A 21,973-nucleotide genomic window follows, 5' to 3' on the forward strand; every position below is an offset into this window, starting at 1 on the left:
GGGCCATTATCTTCACACTCTGGTTGTGAGCATCCAGGGGTATCTGTAGGACAACCTTCTTCAACCTTGGGTCCCCAGATGTTCTTTGACCATCTCTGGTCATTGGCAAAGCTGTCACAGAATTATGGGAGTTGTGCTCTAACAACATCTAGTGACCCAAAGCTGAAGGGCTCTACTGTAGGATTCAGAATGAAGGATTCGGTGGACCTTGATCTGACAAAACAAAGGAATTCCTTGTGTTCTGAGTGACATTGCCAATATTTATTTGGCACCATTAGAAATAACCTATTAGCCTTGCATTTTGCTAGTGCTCACTAGTGGTAACAATTTCATCCCGATGACTCTGTTATGCAGATCTGGAAATAAAGCACATTTCTAAAGGTATGTGGGCTTTCTTTTTCTCTGGCATAAGACATTATTAACTACCACCTATAGTCTTTGTTTGCCAAGCTGCGATATGTTATTTGTATGTCCAGTACTATGATAGCAAATATTTTCCCATTATTAATCTGCTGATATCTAAAAGGTTACTTTCCCCCTTCAGTATTCCTTTTACCAGCAACTGAATGAGCAGAAAAAATCGGAAAAGTTTTTCAAAGTTCTGTATGATAGAATGAAAATAGCCCAGCAGGAAATCCGATCAACTGTAACAGTGAACACAATTGATTTGAGCAGCAAAAAGAAAGACGATGACAACAATGACCTGACCGTATCAGTTTCAAAAAAGAGAGGTAAAGAAAACTGGGGCTGTATTTCATCACCAACATTCATTTCACTGCAGACTCAGAACAGTCCAAACAACTACAGCTTTTTGCAGGGGGAAACAGGATAAAGGCAACTTCTGCATTTGGTGGGGCAGTGTGATGAATGACCCACTTCAAAAAGTGTAGTCAAGATTGGAGGGTTCAGAAACTCAAGCAAAAACAAGTTCCATAAAAACATACAAGAAACCTTATTAAAACAAACTCTGAAAAAGGAAAAGCTTCAAGTGATTATACAAATTAAGACTGCTCAGAGGCTAAAAAAATAACAAAAACAATCTTCTCTAGCTAGCTGACTGAAACACTTGCGCATAAATCTTAGCAGGCTGAGCGAGAAAGCAAAATACCTTCCTAGGTCCGAACAGGTGCTGACCGTCCATCCCATTACAGACCTGCTCCCATTACATGTCTTTGATTACTGTTTGACACTGACCTTGAGGTCTTAATGAGATGTAATGATCTCTGGCAGGCAAGCAAGCCCCAATAAGAAGTAATGACTCTTATGTATGTTTGTTTACAACAAAACACATTCAGACTTCTCACCTGCTTGTGTTGACGATAGTTGGTCAGTCTGAGTCTTTGCCCCTTCCACAGCAGGAAGGACATCAAACTCCCGCCTTTCCCATTGTGCCCTCTGATCTTATCCAATCTCCTAGAACAGGGACTGAGAGGCTGGCCTTTGCCCTCCCCACTTTCACTTGACACAGTCTCAGACCTCTGCTTTTCTGCTGAATGCCTAGTAGTGCTCTGGCTGCCTTCCAACTCTCCCGCTTCTTGAGAGCTAACAGTGTCTTTCTCAAGAAAGGGGGTCGAACTACGCTTTCTTGACTCTGTCAGCCAGCTCTCATCTGCAGAGTAGGTCCCTCTTTCACTTAGCTTAATTTCTGTGTCTGATTCTTCCCCTGCCCTTTGGTGAGCCATGTTCCTGACATGAGAGGCATCTGTGTTTAGGCTCATTATTCCAGGAATCCTAACAAATGCCCATGCAACCCGCAAACTAATCTTAAAAGGACTATATCACCACAGGCAGCTTTAATATTCACTACTGACACATTCAACATTTGTTCAAAATATTTGCATGCCACATGCCACATCATAATAAAACTTCACCACAAACCTTCAGTGCAAAATCAGTCACTACCAATTCAAAAATCAGAAGTAAAATAAACTAAATTAGTACCATATGTAAAAGAAAGAAAAAATATAATAATAGAATTGTAGGATTGGAAGGGGCCCAAAGTGATCTCTTTTTTTTTTTTTTTTTTCGCATTTTAAAATTTTATTGAGTTCCATCATATATACAACAAATCCAAATTTCAACAGTTCTCGTACATTTTGGACTTCCTTCAACGTCGTTGACATTCATTCGTAGTCAAATCTTAAAGTCGCATTCCATCTCTTCCTATTGCCCTTCGTACTATTTTTTAAGTTCCTTCGTTTAAACAATACCTGTTAGTTCTTTACAGAGCCTCTTTAAGTCCCACCAGCGTTGTATTAACTGAACATTTATTCTCCAGGTAACCCACAAATTTCCCCCAGTCCTCTATGAATTTTTGATCTTTTAAATATCTTATTTTCCCTGTTAATTTATCCATCTCTGCGTATTCTATCAGTTTTGCTCTCCAGTCCATCACCGTTGGAGTTTCCTCCTGCTTCCACCTCTGAGCTACCACAATTCTGGCTGCCGTAACCGCGTACTGGAAGAGTTTGTGATCCTTTCTCTTAATCTCTTTTCCCACTATACATAGTAAAAAAGCTTCGGGTTTTTTAACGAAGGTATAGCCCAACATCTTTTTCAGTTCGTTATAGATTTCCTCCCAAAAACTTTTAATTTTTTTGCACTCCCACCATAGGTGGTAAAATGTCCCTTCCTTTTGTCTGCACTTCCAGCATTTGTTATCTGTCCCATACATCCTAGCCAGTTTTACAGGGGTCATATACCACCTGTACTGCATCTTCATCACGTTTTCCTTGAGTAATGTACAGGCCGTAAACTTTATATTGACTCTCCAAAGCTTTTCCCAGTCCTCCATCTGGATGTTATACCCGATATCCTTAGCCCATTGTACCATCACTGACTTCACCTCCTCATCCTTCGTGTGCCATTCTAATAATATTTTGTACATTTTAGAGAGGTTTTTATATTCACTGTCTATTATCTCCTTTTGGAATATTGATTCTTTCCCCTCATAGCCCCTTTCCTTTACCTCTGTTTTAAACATCTCATTGATCTGGAAGTAGTGCAGCCAACCCTGTGTGTACATTTTAACCTGGTCGTATGGTTTAACTTTCCACTTTCCACCTTCATTGATGACCATTTCCCCGTACTTCCCCCATCTTTCTACCATATTGACTTTCTTTACACTCATTAACTCCTGCGGAGACAGCCAGTGTGGTATTTTCGGCTCTAATCTGTCTTTATACCTGTCCCAAACCTCTATTAATGGGCCCCTAAATATATGATTACAGAAGCCCTTATGCACCCTTTTTTTATCCTTCCACAAGTATGCATGCCACCCATAGTTATTATTATATCCTTCAAGGTCTAATAACTCTCTATTTTCCAACTTAACCCATTCTTTTATCCAGCACAGACATGTTGCTTCGTAATATAGTCTCATGTCTGGTAGGGCGAAGCCCCCCCTATCTGTTGCATCTGTTAATAGCTTAAATTTGATTCTGGGCTTCTTCCCTTCCCAGACATATCTTGAAATTGCTTTCTGCCATTCTTTAAAGTTTTTTGTTCCTTTTAGTATGGGGAGTGTTTGAAACAAATATAGAAACTTGGGTAGCAGCATCATTTTTACCATGGAGATCCTTCCCCAGAACGATAGTTTTAATCTGGCCCAGGCCTCCAAATCTTTTTTAATTTTATTCCAAACCGGGACATAGTTGTTTTGATATAAGTCAATATTTTTGTTGGTAATCCAGATTCCCAAATACTTTATCTTTTTAACCACCTCAATTTCAGTTTGATGTTGCAGTGTAACCACCGCATCCTGATCCATATTTTTAACAATCATTTTTGTCTTACTTTTGTTCATTTTGAAACCGGCCAATTTCCCAAATTCCTCCATCTCGACCAGGATTGCCTTTATACTTTCTATAGGGTCTTCTACCGTTAAGACCACGTCGTCCGCATAAGCTTTGACTTTGTACTTATTTGAACCTAATGTCACCCCTTTTATTTGTTTATTTTGTCTTATTGCGTTCAGTAATACTTCTAAGACCACTATAAAGAGCAGTGGCGAAAGCGGACAGCCCTGCCTCGTTCCCTTACATATTTTAATATCCTCAGTAATAACGTTATTGACTATCAGCTTCGCCTTCTGCTCAGTGTATATAGATCTTATACCATTTAGAAGTTCTTGTCCCACCTCCATCGCTTCCAGATTTTTTAACATAAATTCCCATATTACATTATCGAAGGCTTTCTCCGCGTCTATGAAGATTAGGCAAGCTGGTTTGTCTGAACTCTCAGCTAGATATTCAATAAGGTTAATTATATGTCTTATATTACTTCTTATTAGCCTGCCCGGGAGAAAGCCTGTCTGGTCTTCATGTATTATCTTTCTTAGTATCTTTTTCAATCTTTTAGCCAGGATGCCAGCGAAGATCTTATAGTCCGTGTTTAGTAAAGAGATGGGTCTGTAATTCTTAACTTGTGTCAAATCTGCATCTTGTTTTGGGATGATTGTAATAAAGGCCTCTTTCCACGATCCGGGCATGTCTCTTTCTTTTAAGATATTATTCATTACTTCGATTAGAGGTGTCATCAACGTATCTTTGAATTCTTTATAGTAGCTCGATGTAAAACCATCGGGGCCTGGTGCCTTCCCTCTTTTCAGTTCTTTTATCACTTCTTCTACCTCTAATCTATCAATTGGGGCATTTAACTGTTTTTTTTGCTCGGGAGACATCTTTTTAACGGTCTTTTCTTTTAAGTATCTTTCTATTTTTTTCTTGCTGTTCCTTTCTTTATGTCTATATAGTTGTTCGTAAAAATCCGTGAATCCTTTCCTAATTTCCTTCGGGTCGGTTGTTTCTTCTCCATTTACTCGTATTTTGTTAATTGTATTTTGCTCTTTCCTTCTTCTGACTTGCCACGCAAGCCATTTACCTGATTTATTAGCGAATTCGAAATTTTTTTGTTTTAACCTTTTAATATTCCACTCGACCTCCTTATTTATCATCATTGCAAATTGTGATTGAAGGGATTTTATTTCCAGCATTATTCTTTCATTATTTGGTTTTTTAATCAACTTCTGTTCATTGTCCATTATCTGTCTCAAGATCTCCTTTGACCTCTTTTCCCTATTCTTTTTTTTCAGAGCATTTTGCTGGATAAAAAGGCCCCTCATTACGGCCTTACTTGCGTCCCAAACCGAGCTTGTTTTCACCCCTTTATCTATATTATCTAAAAAGTATTCACCTAATTTTTTTCGGATTCTTTCAGCAAAGCTTTGATCATCCAGTAGATTGTCATTTAGTCTCCATCGGAATGTTCGTTCTTCTAGGCCCTTCACCTCCATTTCAATTGGGTTGTGGTCAGATATTACTTTGGGTTGGATTTCAATTTTTTTTATTCTTGGTGTCAGTTCGTTCGATATCCATATTTGATCTATTCTTGAAAATGATTGGTTCGGTTCAGAATGATATGTAAATTGTTTCTCGAGAGGATGTTTCAGTCTCCAAATATCGATGAGGTTACAGTTCTTAGCTAGTGTGAAAAATGTCTTGGGTAGTTTCCCTTGTTTATTCTTTGAGTTTCTTAGTCTGTCCAGGTCAACTGAGACCACATCATTCAGGTCACCCATTATAATGATTTTTTGGTCCATATATTCGAATAACTTTCCTTCCAGTGAGCTAAAAAATTCTGTTTTATTCCCGTTAGGGGCATAAATCCCTACTATTATCATTGTTTCACCTTGCCATTTAATGCGGACCGCAATCATTCTCCCTTCCTCATCTTTAAATAATTGGTGTGCTTCAATTTTGTTTTTAATATATAGTACTACCCCTCTTTTTTTCCCATTATCTGAGGAGATGAATTCATTCCCTAACCTCCTATTGACCAGGATTTTTCTGTGTTTCTTAGCCACATGCGTTTCTTGTAAGCACATGACATCCGGATTTATCTTTTTTAAAATACGCTCAATTCCGTTCCGTTTTTTCTTATCGTTCAACCCATTAACATTCCAACTCCATAATTTTAATGACATTTTATTTCCTGTTTTGTTTCTTTATTTATTGGACCTAAAATCTCTCTGCCTCTTCTCCTTCTGTATCTTCTTCCTCTTCCTCTGGCTTTCTTTCAGTCTGTTCTTCCTCTTCTCCTGATTCTATGTCCTCCCTTCGTCCTATTCCTCCTTCGGCCCCTTTCGGCTCTTCCTCTCCTTGTTGGAGATCTTTGTATCTTCTTGTAAACTTTCCTATTTCCTCGGGGTTTATCAGCCTTCTTTTGATTCCTTTATAAAAGAAAGAGACACCCTCCGGGAACTCCCAGCGGAAGTCTATTCTATTTTTCTTGAGCAGATACACCAGTGGTTTATAGGGTTCTCTTCGCTTCAACAGTCTTATTGGGATATCTTTAAATATGATTATGTAATTTCCCTCGATGTACAATCTCTTCTCTCTATTTTTTTGCAAGATCAGATTTCTCATCTCTTTATCTTTAAAGGTGACTAAGCAGTCTCCTGGGAGTTTCTTCGCTTTGTTGGTTTTAGTTCTCAGTCTATATGCATTTTGTATTGTTCCTGCCACTTCCTCCTCCGCTAACTCCATCCATTGTGCTATTTCCTTTGTCAATCTCTCTTTTATATTTTCATTTTGTAATTCCGGAATCTGTCTCAGTCTTAAATTCACTTCCCTTTGTTTAAGTTCATTCATCGCAATAGAGTCTTTTAAATCCTCTTGCGTTTTGTGTAGGTCTGCTATCTCACCTTTCATTTTTTCTTCTTCCCTTCTTATCTCTTTCATTTCCTGTTTAGTCTTTTTTAGCCCCTCATCCATTCTTTTTGATACTTCCTTAATCTGTCCTTTGAGCTCACTTACTGTCTCTTCAATTTTTTTGTCCATTTTTCCAATTTTGTTATCTACCTGCTCTAGTTTTGTCTCTAAGTTTTTCTCACTTTGCTTTATTTCTGCGAACATCCTCAAAATTTCTGTTCTAAATTCTGTTTCCTGTTTTGAAGCTTTCCTATCCGTTGGGGTGCCACCCTCCGCCCCTTTTTTTTGGGTGTGTGACATTGTCACGTCTATTTAAATGTCAGGTGATCCCCTAGTTGTTCCCTGACAATCCGCCTTCCTTTAATACAGAACTATTACCCTTGGGGTAATAGTTCTGTATTAAATAATAATAGAATTGTAGGATTGGAAGGGGCCCAAAGTGATCTCACCTGCTAATGCTTGGGAGAAACAAACCATAGTTCCTGGGTTAGCATTACGTGTGATCATGGTTCATTTTGTTCTGAACGAACCATAATCTGTAGCCACAGTTGTTTTTAGCCTTCTGCTTGTGGTTTGTTGGAGCAGAACAAACTATGATCCCCAGTTCTTACTTAACACTAAACCAGAGATTATGGGTTGCTTCTCTGTACACTACTGGAGGGACAAAGTAGGCAAGGTCAGTGTGTCCATGTAAACTAGTAACTGTGGTTAACACTGGTGTCACAAAAGAGGCCAAAGACTAGGCTGGAAGCCTCCTTAACATTAAGTTTTATATGTTCAAGGAGTTTCTTGCAATTTCTACAAGTGGTACAATCTAGGAATAATTTTATCATATGATAAGTAGTTTATCTGAATCAGACCCCTAAAGTGATAAGTTTAAGAACTGTGGCACGGATATCCAAAATATATGTGATGTAGCTGACCTGAATTATCACACAGCTCAATGTTGGCTGGGTTCTCAATGTGATTGGGTTCTCAATGTGTCCTTACCAAAATCTTGACTCATATTCATGCCTGCCACCATGTGCTGGGAAGATTTTGCTATAATATAGGTCGTTAGTCTACCACCTTTTTATTGATACACCAACAAGCCGAAAGCATCATAGAAGAGACTAAAGGATCACTTCAAATTCTAATGATGTATTTCTGTATCAAAATGCTTTACAGGTTTTTTTTATTCTCACAAGAACTTGAGTGTAGCTCAATCATTTATATTTTATGATAATCATACATTTGTTATCTTATGTATAGTAAGAGATTCAAATCTGCTTCTGAAAGAAGGAATGAAGGGGCAATTAACAGAAGCCTCAATGGCAACATCTAAAGCTTATTGCGTATACCGCCGAGAAATGGACCCAGAAATAGATCTCATGAGTGCTGGAACAGATGCCGGGAATATAGATGAAAAATCTTCAGAAGAAATGACAATGAGTCCTGCTATTGTGATTATGCAACCAATACTAAGGTTTCTTCAGTTATTATGTGAGAATCACAATCGAGAACTTCAGGTATGCTCTTGACTTTTTATCCCTAACCTTGCAAAAGGAGTAGCCGCCACAGAAGTATGAAAGTAATACAAGTGGAGGAAGCTCATTGTATGAGCAGGCCTTAAAACATCTGATAGAGATTTGAAGCTATTTTGTATGATATTTTGCAGCCCATGCTTTCTACCCTACATCTCACTGAAATGTAAATAGTTTAAAACAACCTACCATATATTTTAGGGACGCGGGTGGCGCTGTGGGTAAAACCTCAGTGCCTAGGACTTGCCGATCGTATGGTCGGCGGTTCGAATCCCCGCGGCGGGGTGAGCTCCCATCGTTCGGTCCCAGCTCCTGCCCACCTAGCAGTTCGAAAGCACCCCTAAGTGCAAGTAGATAAATAGGTACCGCTTTATAGCGGGAAGGTAAACGGCGTTTCCGTGTGCGGCGCTGGTGCTGGCTCGCCAGATGCAGCTTTATCACGCTGGCCACGTGACCCGGAAGCGTCTTCGGACGGCACCGGCTGCCGGCCTCTTAAGCGAGATGAGCACGCAACCCTAGAGTCGGACACAACTGGCCCGTACGGGCAAGGGTACCTTTACCTTTTTACCATATATTTTGCAAAGTTGTTTGTCTGTGCTCTATGCATTTGGACACCTCTTAAGAGAGTGTATCCAAATTTTGCATGATGGCTTCTGAGAGACTTCATTCTGGGAGTTCCAGAATGACTACTACCACACGCCACACCAAGTGCCCTGCACCTCACTCTGTACCTCAGTAAACACCAGCAACCTGCTATCTGGGAAGCCAGGAGATTACCGGTGGCCACTGCTGAACATGACTAACTTTGGTCCATTGTTTTCAATAAATCCTCTCTGACTAAAACTTTGTTGTCTACAAGTGATGATAAGGAAGCATATTTATCTTAAAAACTGAAATAAACTTGTTGATATGATTTATGCAGCCAGTGTACTAACATGTTTTAATCTTTAAAGCTTTTTTTAAAAATTCAGTGCTACTCCCTAGAAATAGGACTACTTGATTTGAATGACATTAGTATTTTTATTTTCAACCCTGGAAATTAATTTGGAGGAGAGTTATGATAATGCAAAATTTGCTAATTTGTGACAGTTTGTTCCTTCTATTTGTTTTCAGTATTGGCTCAGTTCAGACCATAATTTGCACTAACCATGGGTTTGAACTTTAGAGCAAGCTTTGTAATTTAGAACATGGTTTAGAGCTGGTTTCTATCTGCTCAACCCCCAATCCAAAAAAATCCCAAATTCACTCCTGCTTCTGTGATAGCACAGCTTCTAGCTGTGGAGCAATGGTCCTTTTGCATCCAGGTTCAGTTCCCATTATCTCCAGTTCAGACTAGGAGAGAGCCTTTCCTTGCCTGAAACATTGGAGAGCCACTGTCAGTCATTGTTGACAGTATTGAGTCTTGAGATTCGGAGAATCTCTTCACAGTATATAGATATACTTTTTATTCTCTGTTTGTATTTTGTATTTGTAAAACCAATAAAAAAGATTTTTTTAAAAAAAGATAAATAGTTTGACTCACTGTAAGGGAGCTTCTTCGGTTCGTAACTATGGTTTGTCAATTCAATAATGCAATAATGCAAAATTATACTAAGTGCAGACCACAGTTTACAAAACCTATTCAGACTGTGGTTTCTATTTTTTTTTTTATCAGTTGGTGGCAAAGTAGTGAATATCACTTCAGACATCACATGAAACTGCAATAATTAAGCTACTTTAACAATGGTTTGGGATAATGCCTGACTGAATTGAACCAGCGTGTTTAATATGATGTCTGCATATGAATAAGGGTTCCCCCCCCCCTATTTTCAGAACTTTTTAAGAAATCAGAACAACAAGACCAACTACAACCTAGTATGTGAGACACTTCAGTTTTTAGATTGCATTTGTGGAAGTACAACAGGTGGACTAGGACTTTTGGGCTTGTACATCAATGAGAAGAATGTAGCTCTGGTGAACCAAACACTTGAAAGCTTGACTGAATATTGTCAAGGTCCATGCCATGAAAACCAGGTAACTTAAAAACTTCCATTGAAGTATCTTCACTGAATTCCGATCTGCATCCAAAAAGTGTCATCACCTAATTAATAGCATGATAATAACTGATGCTTTATGCTTCATTTCTTTATGCTGCTAGAAATGCCATTGGAAATTCAGGTCTGAAAGAAACCTAGAATTTTTTTTCAAACTAGACCAGGCCTTTTTTGGCGTATTTTTTCAGCTGCATGTTTATTTATTTTATTTATTTTATAAAGTGGGTAGACTTGTTTAAACAAGTGAAGACGCCTGCATGAGCTCAGTATGCAGGGAGTTCCAAAGTGTAGATGCTGCCACACTAAATGATTGAGTCCTTTGAAATGCATAACAGATATTATGTGGCACCTGTAGCAGTGCTGATTCCACAAATTTAAGTGGTTGAGTGAACACATGTAAGGTAAGTTTTCTGGTTATGTTATCAGTTAATATTGGTATTTGTAGGGTTCCTAGTTTGCAACCTAGTGAACCTGATTTTACATTTCATGCTAAAGATTGAGTGAGAGGTTTTGTAGCGGTTCTGTCTTGCTTCCATTCATCATCCTTCCATGCTTGCTGTGGAGTGATGCTATAGTCTTGATCACTAAAGCAAGCAAAGGAGAGAGAGAGTGGATGGACCAGAGAAGGATCATATAGCAGGCATAGCATCTGCACTGTTTCCTCCTGCATTGTCATAGGTCAGGCATGTCCAATTCCCAAGAGACTGTGATCTACTCCTACTATAAAAAATGGCAGTGATCTACCCACTGGATTTTGATTGTTGAGCTTTTTTTAGGAAGCAAAAGTTGTTGATCACAGCTCAGGGGCACCCGCAATCAACCAGTAGATTGCGATCAACCTGTTTTTCCTGATGACAACCTGGCAGCCTTGGAGTAGCGGGTTCCCACTCCGAGTATTTAACCACACCATCTTTGTTCCTGCCCTAAAGTACATATATGAATGTATGTGCATATGTAAAATGGGCACTATCATAACTAACACGGTGACAACAATAGCAATATTTTTTTCTTACAGAAAGCATGTTTATGCACATGCTTTCACATTAGTATATAAGCAAAGATGTTTGTGGCAACAGAATGCACAGGTGGTCTTTGCAGAAACACAAGAAAACAAATTAACTACCCCCAGGAGCATAGGAAGGGGGCGGGGGGTGGGTCTCCCCGGGTGCCATCATGGAGGGGGGTGACAAATTATCAAGGAACAATTACTGCCCTACTAGGGTGGTTCATAAAAAAAACTTTTTTTAAAAACGCCTGCTCCAAAGGTCTTATCTTAGTACACTAGGGATTATATAGCTATATATGGAATTTCATGCATATCAGTTAATATCTTGACCCTCCTCCATGAAAACAGCTGTTTACTTGGCCATTTTCCTATGTCGTGAAGGCTGAAATTTCCATTGAGTGGAGCAGGGTCAAGATATTAACTGAAATGATGAAATTATATAGCTATATAATCCCTAGTTTAGTAAAAAGAGACCTTTGGAGCAGGCATTTTTTTAAAAAGGTCCTGGAAAGTCGGCCTAGGGGAAGAAAATGAGACGCCACCAAGTAGACTAGGCCTTGCCTTGCCTTCGCCCCGCCCCCTGCACACAGCCGATTGGCCAGCTGGGTTGGGGGCGGGGCGAAGGCAAGGCAAGGCCTAGTCTACTCAGCCTCCTTTTCTTCCCCTAGGCCGACCTTCCGGGCTGCTGAGGAGGCCTGCCAAGGCCGCTGCCTGTCCTGCGCACCCCCTTCGGGCCCAAACCCCCCTCCGAAAAACCTTTGCTGCCCCCAAAAGTGGAGCGTGTGGGACAATGGCAGCGCTGCCGCCCCGTTTTGCCCACGTGTGGCGCTGGGAGCAGCAGCTCAGCGCCGCCCTGGGCGCTCGGCAGGCCAGCCTCCCCTTTGCCCCCAACCTCCCCTGCGTGATGCTAGGACCCCCCCCCCCAAAAAAAGCAGTTGTGTAATTAAAAGAAGATGAGAAAAAGCAGCAAAGCTATTCTGTGGCTAATTGACCAATTAGGGTCTATTAATGAAGTTCACACTTTTGACAACCAGTCTGATGCTTTTGCAGAAAAATATTCCTAGACGCAAGACTTTTATTTTTTATTTTTTAAGCCCTTTCAGTCTCCCATCTCAAGGCTAAGTACAGCAAACTGTACATTCCCACCCCTCTCCCCAAGGCCACATTATTTACCTCTGTATGCTTGTGTATCTGGGTCTCCCTTGTATATATTAGGGACTATTCTCTTGCCTTTCCTTTGATGCTACTGATTACTTCTGCCACTTTAATTCTAGAGAAAGTGTTTAATTTATAACAATACATTGGTGGTAACAATACATTGAAGACAAGTACTGTAAATATTTTGGGGAGGGTAGTCCCAAAGCCCTAGCGCCACCATCCCAAAGAGGAGATGACTCTGGTACTCTTTTTCTCCTCCCCTCCCAAATGTCTTTCTCTCTATCTGAACTGGCTCCCTGCCTCTTACATGCATGTGGGGTTCCTCTTTGTGTAAAGTCTTCAAGCTGTTCCTGTGCATGCCTGACAAATCTGCCCCATTGTCAAAATTTATCTTTCCCCCCACCTCCAGTTGTGTGTCCTGGCTGAGGGGGAAAACAGGAAAGACAGATGGCCATCGGTCAGGGATGGTCTAGTTGAGATTCCTGCATTGCTCCAGAGGTTTGGCTAGATGACCCTCAGGGGTCCCTTCCAAGTCTACAATTCTGTGGTGCAGGCTTGTGCAGATTTTTAGGTACAAGTTGGATGCAAGGGATGCATAGGATTGCAGCCCATCTTAAGCACCGTCAGCTCAGGAATAAGTCCCACTGATCATGATGAGACTAGATTGCTGCTGTGCAGTCCTGCTTTTTAAATAAATGTTTTCCTTTTCAGATAATACAGAGCATGGTGAAATCACAATAAATAAAACCTCCCCGTCAGTAGTTTCAAGCACTACTACAGGTTCCGCATAACATCTGTACTGCATTGTTTACTGTGACAGCACCTGCACTGTGACAGCACCTGCCTATTGCAACAAAGCACATGCCTTTGCTAGACTCTTTTTGGGCACCTGCTAAAAGCATTCTTCTTTAGGCAAGCATACCTAGATGCTTAGGAAGTTGAAGTAATTTTAATCTTAATCTTAAAGTAGGATTGTTAATTTTTCTTGATTTTACTGATTTTACTGCTGTGGGTTTGTGTGTGTGTGTGTGTGTGTGTGTGTGTGGTAAACCACTTTGCAGGTTTTTAAAAATAAATTTGAATAAATAAACAATAAATATAAATAAAATAACACAAGCCATCCAGTAGATTTAACTATATGTCCACAGTCACCTACTTGTTATCAGAGGCCCAGAATCCACATTCCTTTGTATGAAAATGTGAAATAACGTAAAACCATTTTTGCAGCAAAAAAAAAAAAAAAAATCAATGTTGCAGGGGGGTGACAAGAAATTTTCTGCACTGGGTACAACCTGACCTTCCTACGCCTCTGACTACCCCATTGGCAATGAAACCAAGAAACACATTTCTAGCTTTTCTTTTTAATAATTCTTCAGCAGATGTCTTGGCTATGCTGTAAAGGTTCTAGCAGTTTATTATTCTGAGAATTCTCAGGCTTTATAAATGTTGAAGGTTTGGACTGGGATTTGAGTGTTTAGCACAAAACCTATCACTGGGCAATGCAGGAACAGTTTTAATTTGTAAAATGCCTTTACAAATGCTCTTGTGTTTGGATGTGGTTCAAAAGATTTAATGTCACAACTTGTAAAGCTGCAAAACAATTTTTACAATAACAATTCTTTCTTGTGTGTGTGTTTGTGGCTGATTAGCTGCTCTCCCTGTGCAAAGGTCAGAGGGGGCAGGGTTTCTGTTGAGTCAGGTGATTAGCTGTGGGAGGAGCTTATCAGAGTTTGCAGGGGAGCAGCTGAAGGAGGAGCAAAAGGGTTTTCTTGTGTGTGGGTTTGTGGCTGATTAGCTGCTCTCCCTGTGCAAAGGCCAGAGGGGGCAGGGTTTCCGTTGAGTCAGGTGATTAGCTGTGGGAGGAGCTTATCAGAGCTTGCACGGCAGTTTGATCCATCTTTTAGATTTAGGGGAGCTAGTCTCAAACATTTGTTGGGGAGACCTAGGTTTTTTTTTGGGGGGGGGTTATTTGTCCTCTCTTCACGCTTTTTAAGATGGAGGACCACTGTAGCCACCCCCAACGACACGTTTTCAAGATGGAGGGTGAGGCAACAGCTGCAGTCGCCTGCGGTTCCTGCGCAATGTTTGCCATCTTGCCAAAGGTTGCAGGCAGCTTTAACTGCAGCAATTGTATGTTGATTGCCCTCTTAGAAGACAAAGTCCAGCAACTGGAGGAACGTGTAGCTACGCTCCAAAGAATTAGAGAGCTGGAGCTCTTCTTAGAAGCAACAAAGAACACCATCTCCACCAAGGAGGAGACAGGGGACACCCCTGAGAAGGAGGCTAGTTCACCAACACAGGTGCCAGATATATGGAGAAACGTGACTCAAAGAAGTAGGAGGCTCAGGGTTCCCTCTGATTGTTTAGAAATACACAATCACTTTGAAGTCCTCTCCCCTAGCATGGAAGACGAAGAACAGACTCCATTTGAGGATCTCTCCCTCATTACAGCCGATCAGGTATATGAAGATGAGCAGCAAAGTCAGTCCTCAGGGAATGTGCAGGCAACCTTGGAACAGACAGTTCATGGACGAACCCCGACCAAACCTAAGAGGAGGCGTGTAGTGGTGATAGGGGATTTCCTACTGAGGGGAACAGAAGCAGTGATCTGTGGGCCTGACAAGCTGTCTTGGAAGGTGTGCTGTCTCCCCGGGGCTAAGATCCAAGATGTAACTGAACGACTGCAAGGAATCATAAAACCCACTGACAAATACCCCTTCCTCTTGGTTCATGTGGGAACCAATGACACTGCAAGCAATAGCCTCCAGAGGATCAAAAGAGACTACAAGGCTCTGGGCAGGAAATTGAAGCAATTAAATGCACAAATTGTCATCTCATCTGTCCTCCCAGTTGAACGACGTGGCCCAGGGAGAGAGGGAAAAATAGTGGAAGTGAACAGCTGGCTTCGCAAATGGTGTAAACAGGAACGGTTTGGATTCTTAGATCACGGACTGCAGTTTCTTGAAGATGGACTTCTGGCAAGCGATGGGCTGCACCTCACAACGGTTGGGAGGAATGTTTTTGCCAAAAATCTCAGAAACCTCGTCAGGAGGGCTTTAAACTGACTAATGTGGGGGAGGGAGACAGTGCTCCTGAAGGTAGGAGTCTATCAATTGATGAAGATGATCATCCAAATGTCATAGACCAAATGGAGCAAACAGCACGCAGACCTAGTGGTGGGAGGAAAAAATCCTTAAATAAGAGACACGGGGGAATGATTAATGGACTTCAATGTCTGTACACTAATGCGCAAAGCATGGGAAATAAACAAGATGAGCTTGAGCTCTTGGTACAGCAAACTAAATATGACATAATAGGCATCACTCAAACCTGGTGGGATAAGTCCCACGATTGGAATGTAATAATGGAGGGATACAATCTATTTCAGAGAAACAGACCAGACAAGAAAGGAGGAGGAGTGGCATTATATGTCAGGGATGTGTATACCTGTGAAGAGATCCAAGATTTAGAACCTCAAAGCCAAAGTGAGAGCATTTGGGTCAAAATTAAGGGAGAGAAGAATAACAGGGACCTCATTGTGGGAGTTTACTATAGATCCCCAAGCCAAACGAAGGACATAGATGATGCCTTCCTGGAACAGATGGCCAAGCATGCAAAAGGAAGGGAGATAGTAGTAATGGGGGACTTCAATTACCCAGATATTTGTTGGATGTCAAACTCAGCCAAGAGCATAAGGTCAAACAGATTCCTCACTGGCCTTGCAGACAACTTCATTGTCCAGAAAGTGGGAGAAGCAACAAGAGGAACAGCCATTTTAGATCTGGTCCTAACCAATGTTGATGACCTGGTTAGTGGGGTAGAAGTGGAAGGATCATTAGGCGCGAGTGATCATGCTCTTCTGAAGTTTACTATACAGCGGAAAGGAGCAGCCAAGCATACTAGGACTCAATTTCTTGACTTTAAGAAAGCCGACTTCATAAAACTTAGGGAAGTGCTGGGTGAGATCCCATGGACAGTAATACTAAAAGGAAAGGGAGCTCATGATGGCTGGGAGTTTGTTAAGAGGGAGATAGTAAAAGCACAACTTCAGGCAATACCAATGAGATGGAAACATGGAAGGTGCCTAAAGAAGCCAGGGTGGCTATCTAAAGTCTTTTACTATCTAAAATCTTAACATTTAACTGAGTTAAGATTAAAAAAGGATGTGTACAAAAAATGGAAAAGGGGGGAAACCACCAAAGAGGAATTCAAACAAATAGCCAGCACATGTAGACACAAAGTCAGAAAAGCTAAAGCACAAAATGAACTCAGGCTTGCTAGAGAGGTTAAAAGCAACAAAAAAGGCTTTTATGGGTATGTCCGTAGCAAAAGGAAGAACAAAGAACCAGTGGGGTCACTCAGAGGAGAAGATGGTGAAATGCAAACAGGGGACACAGAAAGGGCTGAACTCCTCAATGCCTTCTTTGCCTCAGTCTTCTCCGATAAAGAAAACAATGCCCGACCTGAAGAATTTGGAGCAAATGATTCAGCAGAGGAAACACAGCCCAGAATAACTAAGGAGATAGTACAAAAATACTTGGCTAGTTTAGATGTATTCAAGTCTCCAGGGCCAGACGAACTGCATCCAAGAGTATTAAAAGAACTGGCAGATGTGATCTCAGAACCACTGGCAGTCATCTTTGAGAATTCCTGGAGAACAGGCGAAGTCCCGGCAGACTGGAGGAGGGCAAATGTTGTCCCTATTTTCAAAAAGGGGAAAAGAGAGGACCCAAATAATTATCGCCCAGTCAGTCTGACATCAATACCAGGGAAGATTCTGGAGCAGATCATTAAGCAAACAGTCTGTGAGCACCTAGAAAGGAATGTTGTGATCACCAATAGTCAGCATGGATTTCTGAAAAATAAGTCATGTCAGACTAACCTGATCTCGTTTTTTGACAGAATTACAAGCTTGGTAGATGAAGGGAACGCAGTGGATGTAGCCTACCTTGATTTCAGCAAGGCATTCAACAAGGTGCCCCATGATATTCTTGTAAAGAAGCTGGTAAAATGCGGTCTTGACTATGCTACCACTCAGTGGATTTGTAACTGGCTGACTGACCGAACCCAAAGGGTGCTCATCAATGGTTCCTCTTCATCCTGGAGAAGAGTGACTAGTGGGGTGCCACAGGGTTCTGTCTTGGGCCCGGTCTTATTCAACATCTTTATCAACGACTTGGATGATGGACTCAAGGGCATCCTGATCAAATTTGCAGATGACACCAAACTGGGAGGGGTGGCTAACACCCCAGAGGACAGGATCACACTTCAAAACGACCTTGACAGATTAGAGAACTGGGCAAAAACAAACAAGATGAATTTTAACAGGAAGAAATGTAAAGTGTTGCACTTGGGCAAAAATAATGAGAGGCACAAATACAAGATGGGGGACACCTGGCTTGAGAGCACTACATGTGAAAAGGATCTAGGAGTCTTGGTTGACCACAAACTTGACATGAGCCAACAGTGTGACGCGGCAGCTAAAAAAGCCAATGCAATTCTGGGCTGCATCAATAGGAGTATAGCATCTAGATCAAGGGAAGTAATAGTGCCACTGTATTCTGCTCTGGTCAGACCTCACCTGGAGTACTGTGTCCAGTTCTGGGCACCACAGTTCAAGAAGGACACTGACAAACTGGAACGTGTCCAGAGGAGGGCAACCAAAATGGTCAAAGGCCTGGAAACGATGCCTTATGAGGAACGGCTAAGGGAGCTGGGCATGTTTAGCCTGGAGAAGAGGAGGTTAAGGGGTGATATGATAGCCATGTTCAAATATATAAAAGGATGTCATATAGAGGAGGGAGAAAGGTTGTTTTCTGCTGCTCCAGAGAAGCGGACACGGAGCAATGGATCCAAACTACAAGAAAGAAGATTCCACCTAAACATTAGGAAGAACTTCCTGACAGTAAGAGCTGTTTGACAGTGGAATTTGCTGCCAAGGAGTGTGGTGGAGTCTCCTTCTTTGGAGGTCTTTAAGCAGAGGCTTGACAACCATATGTCAGGAGTGCTCTGCTGGTGTTTCCTGCTTGGCAGGGGGTTGGACTCGATGGCCCTTATGGTCTATTCCAACTCTATGATTCTATGATTCTAATTCTTGGGTACCAAAGTAATAAATATTAATCTTAATGTTCTGTATTATGGCAATGATCTAACCAAAGTTAAGCATGTTAAATCCCATTCATTTCACATGTTTAACTCTCCCCCATTGGAAATAAATATGTCTCCAAATTAGTTGCTGAAACATTAGTTAATTATTGCTCTTTTGTTTTTAGAAGCTTAATTTTGGGTAGATTATTCCCATAATACAATATTATTGATTGACTGCCACATATGATCTAAAACCCTTGAATACCTTTCACAAGTGATTTATTGATAATGAAATCTACATAATCTAGCACCATTAGATTATGTACCTTACTACTTTCTGCTCTGACTGCCAGGGTTTCCCAGACCTGCCTGGTGTTCTCAGAAATTGAACCTGGGGTTTTCTGCCATTGAAGCATGTGCTCTATCACTGAGCCATGGCACTACCTAGGGCCAGGAACAAGACATTCTGCTGGTTGAGGCACAGTTGTTGCTGCACTGTTCATGCTCTGACCTTCCTCCTCCTCCTCCTCTTTTGTATCAGGCTCTCCAGAGCCCCTCAGGACAATAGCTTGTAATTCAGTTTTACTAGCAAACCAGAGGTTAAACTAACCCCTTTCCAGCCCCATGAGGAGCGCAGGGAGCATTCGCGCGACACACCTACACACTGCAGCCAACACGCTAAAGTATCGTGACACACAGCTCTGTTCTAGAGTGAGGCATTGTAGGAGAGGGGGTCCTGTAGAGTCTATGCTACTCTGTAATAGTGGCACAAAATACTAGTTAAAGTTTGAGAATACTAAAGTGTTGCACTGCAGAGCAGCAGTAGCACAATCTCTGGGGTCACCTGACCCAAAAGGTTGTGGGTGACTTGGGACCACCTGTAAGTACACTTTGCTGCAATGGGAAAATGGGGACAATGCTCTGAGCATGCTAAATGGAGCTGGGTAGGTGGTGAGTTGAGGGAAAACATGCCAGCTGCCCCCTTTCTGTATCCCACCTTTCTGCCTGAGGCAAAGGTCTTAGTTTGACTAAGATCCAGCCGTGGACCTTGTATGATACATAGCATTTCTGTAGTGCTTTAGAGTACAGTGGTACCTCAGGTTACAGACGCTTCAGGTTACAGACTCTGCTAGCCCAGAGTTAAGAACTTTGCTTCAGGATGAGAACAGAAATCGTGCGGTGGCAGCGGGAGGCCCCATTAGCTAAAGTGGTGCTTCAGGTTAAGAACAGTTTCAGGTTAAGAATGGACCTCCAGAATGAATTAAATTCTTAACCTGAGGTACCGCTGTATTTACAAAATTCGTGAAATATTATTTCAGGATTCTGGAGTGGGGCAGTATCAGTGTAGGACACTGTGCTGCTCCGTGCTACAGAGTTATCGATCAAGCTCTTAGATTACATTTGCTACTGCTGCTATGGAATAAGTATAATTCAGGCTGTTATAACACATAAACTTTGAAAAAGGGGGGGCTTGATTTGTTTTTGGGTGTTTTGTGGTGGGTTTGCACATGTTTGTTGCTTGTTCAGACTGCAGCTCTGTATCCTTCTCCCCTCCAAAAAAGTATATTAAATTCATATGTACTGCATCACTAATAGGCACAGTTTGCATGTCCATTCAGCATCTGAAAATCAACTAAAAAGTTCATTTTATATCAACTTGATGCTAAAAAGAAAAATGGTTTGGATTTCAATAATAATAATAATAATAATAATAATAATAATAATAATAATAATAATAATTTCCTATTTGTGGTTTTGCAACAGGGGTCAATCAAGATTTCTCCTCAGTGTCTAGGGGTAGTATTCAACTAGTTTTTTACTCAGAGTAGACCCATTGAAATTAATGGATGTAACTCTTGTTCATTTATTCCAATGAGTCTGCTGTGAGTAAAATTTAGTTGCCCTAGACTCTGATTCAAAACACTAACTGTGTCACCTAAGGCCCCAAGGAATTATTGTATATCTGAAAATTTGCAATATGTACACTGCTGTCCTTATAATTATTTTTATGTTCTAGTCCTGCATAGCGACACATGAATCTAATGGCATAGACATTATCATTGCCTTGATCCTGAATGATATCAATCCTCTTGGAAAATACCGTATGGACCTAGTGCTTCAGTTGAAGGTACAGTGTTTACAGGGCTATTCTATACATATTTTCTCAGAAATAAGTTCCACTGGGTTCAGTGGGACTCACTTCTAGGTATGCATATATAGGATTTCAGCCTTTATCACCTCAAACTCACAAGCAGCTGTACTTGCACAGCAGCTCATAGAACTGGACTTAAGATTTACATTGGTGCAGTAGCGGTTGGTAGGGTTGGGTGCCAGCATGTGCCTGACCTCCCACCACTAGTATCATGGCAGCTTTCTGGAAGGGGCAAGGCAGCCGCAAGTTTGGTATAGTGTAAATGTACCAGCAGGAGCACTGGATTTGCCCCGCAGTTGCACTTTCACCTTGCCGGAGTAATCCACAATTATGCTGGTAGCAGGAGGTCAGCTTGCATGATATTGCGTGATGCATTTATTTAAAAAACATCCTCTGCAGTAAATTCTTTGAACTAAGGAGCATTCCCTTCCTGGGCAAAACACACTCCTAATGGGATATGCACTCGGGGGTTTGTGTTGTTTGCCAAATAGCATAAGCTAAAGCTTTGCACTTTCTGTACATGAGAGTTTAAATTTTTTTAATAATAATAATAATAATAATAATAATAATAATAATAATAATAATAATTTTTATTTATACCCCGCCCTCCCCAGCCAAGGCCGGGCTCAGAGCGGCTTACAAGCAATAATAAAAACAAGTTGAATGATTACAACTTAAAATACAACATTAAAATATTGAGACATTAAAATATTAAAATGTAGCCTCATCGCAGGAGGAGAAGGAAAAGAAAAAAGAAAGAGAGGGAGGGAATCAAATTGGCTCCAAGCCAAAGGCCAGGCGGAACAACTCTGTCTTACAGGCCCTGCGGAAAGAAATCAGATCCTGCAGGGCCCTGGTCTCATGAGGCAGAGCGTTCCACCAGGCCGGAGCCAGTGTTGAAAAGGCCCTGGCTCTGGTTGAAGCTAATCTAACTTCCTTAGGGCCTGGGACCACTAGGGTGTTGCTATTTATGGACCTTGAGGCTCTCCGTGGGGCATACCAGGAGAGGCGGTTCCGTAGGTACGAGGGTCCTAGGCCATGAAGGGCTTTAACGGTCAAAACCAGCACCTTGAACCTGACCCTGTACTCCACCGGGAGCCAGTGCAGCTTGAAAAGCACTGGGTGAATATGCTTCCATGGCAGAGACCCCGTGAGGAGCCTCGCTGCAGCATTCTGCACCCGCTGGAGTTTCTGGGACAGCTTCAAGGGCAGCCCTGCATAGAGCGAATTACAGTAGTCAAGCCTGGAGATGACTGTCGCATGGATCACTGTGGTCAGGTCGGGGCGGGAAAGGTAAGGGACCA

General features: G+C 41.5%; 1 protein-coding gene across 11 annotated transcripts in view; it reads left to right on the forward strand.

The window, feature by feature from the left end:
- Positions 1–21,973, forward strand: part of ITPR2 (inositol 1,4,5-trisphosphate receptor type 2) — a 364,184-nt gene that overhangs the window by 269,327 nt on the left and 72,884 nt on the right. For all 11 annotated transcript variants that reach the window (XR_013394522.1, XR_013394523.1, XM_077935647.1 and 8 more), the window contains 4 exons: positions 545–731; positions 7,962–8,218; positions 10,046–10,246; positions 20,535–20,645. Coding sequence is in view for 9 of the 11 variants with exons in the window: in XM_077935647.1 (XP_077791773.1) it covers positions 545–731; positions 7,962–8,218; positions 10,046–10,246; positions 20,535–20,645 (756 nt within the window). In the remaining 2 variants the exon portion in view is untranslated. The remainder of the gene's footprint in view (positions 1–544; positions 732–7,961; positions 8,219–10,045; positions 10,247–20,534; positions 20,646–21,973) is intronic.

The sequence above is a fragment of the Podarcis muralis genome, chromosome 10 (genome assembly GCF_964188315.1).
Source record: "Podarcis muralis chromosome 10, rPodMur119.hap1.1, whole genome shotgun sequence".
Lineage (NCBI taxonomy): Eukaryota > Metazoa > Chordata > Lepidosauria > Squamata > Lacertidae > Podarcis > Podarcis muralis.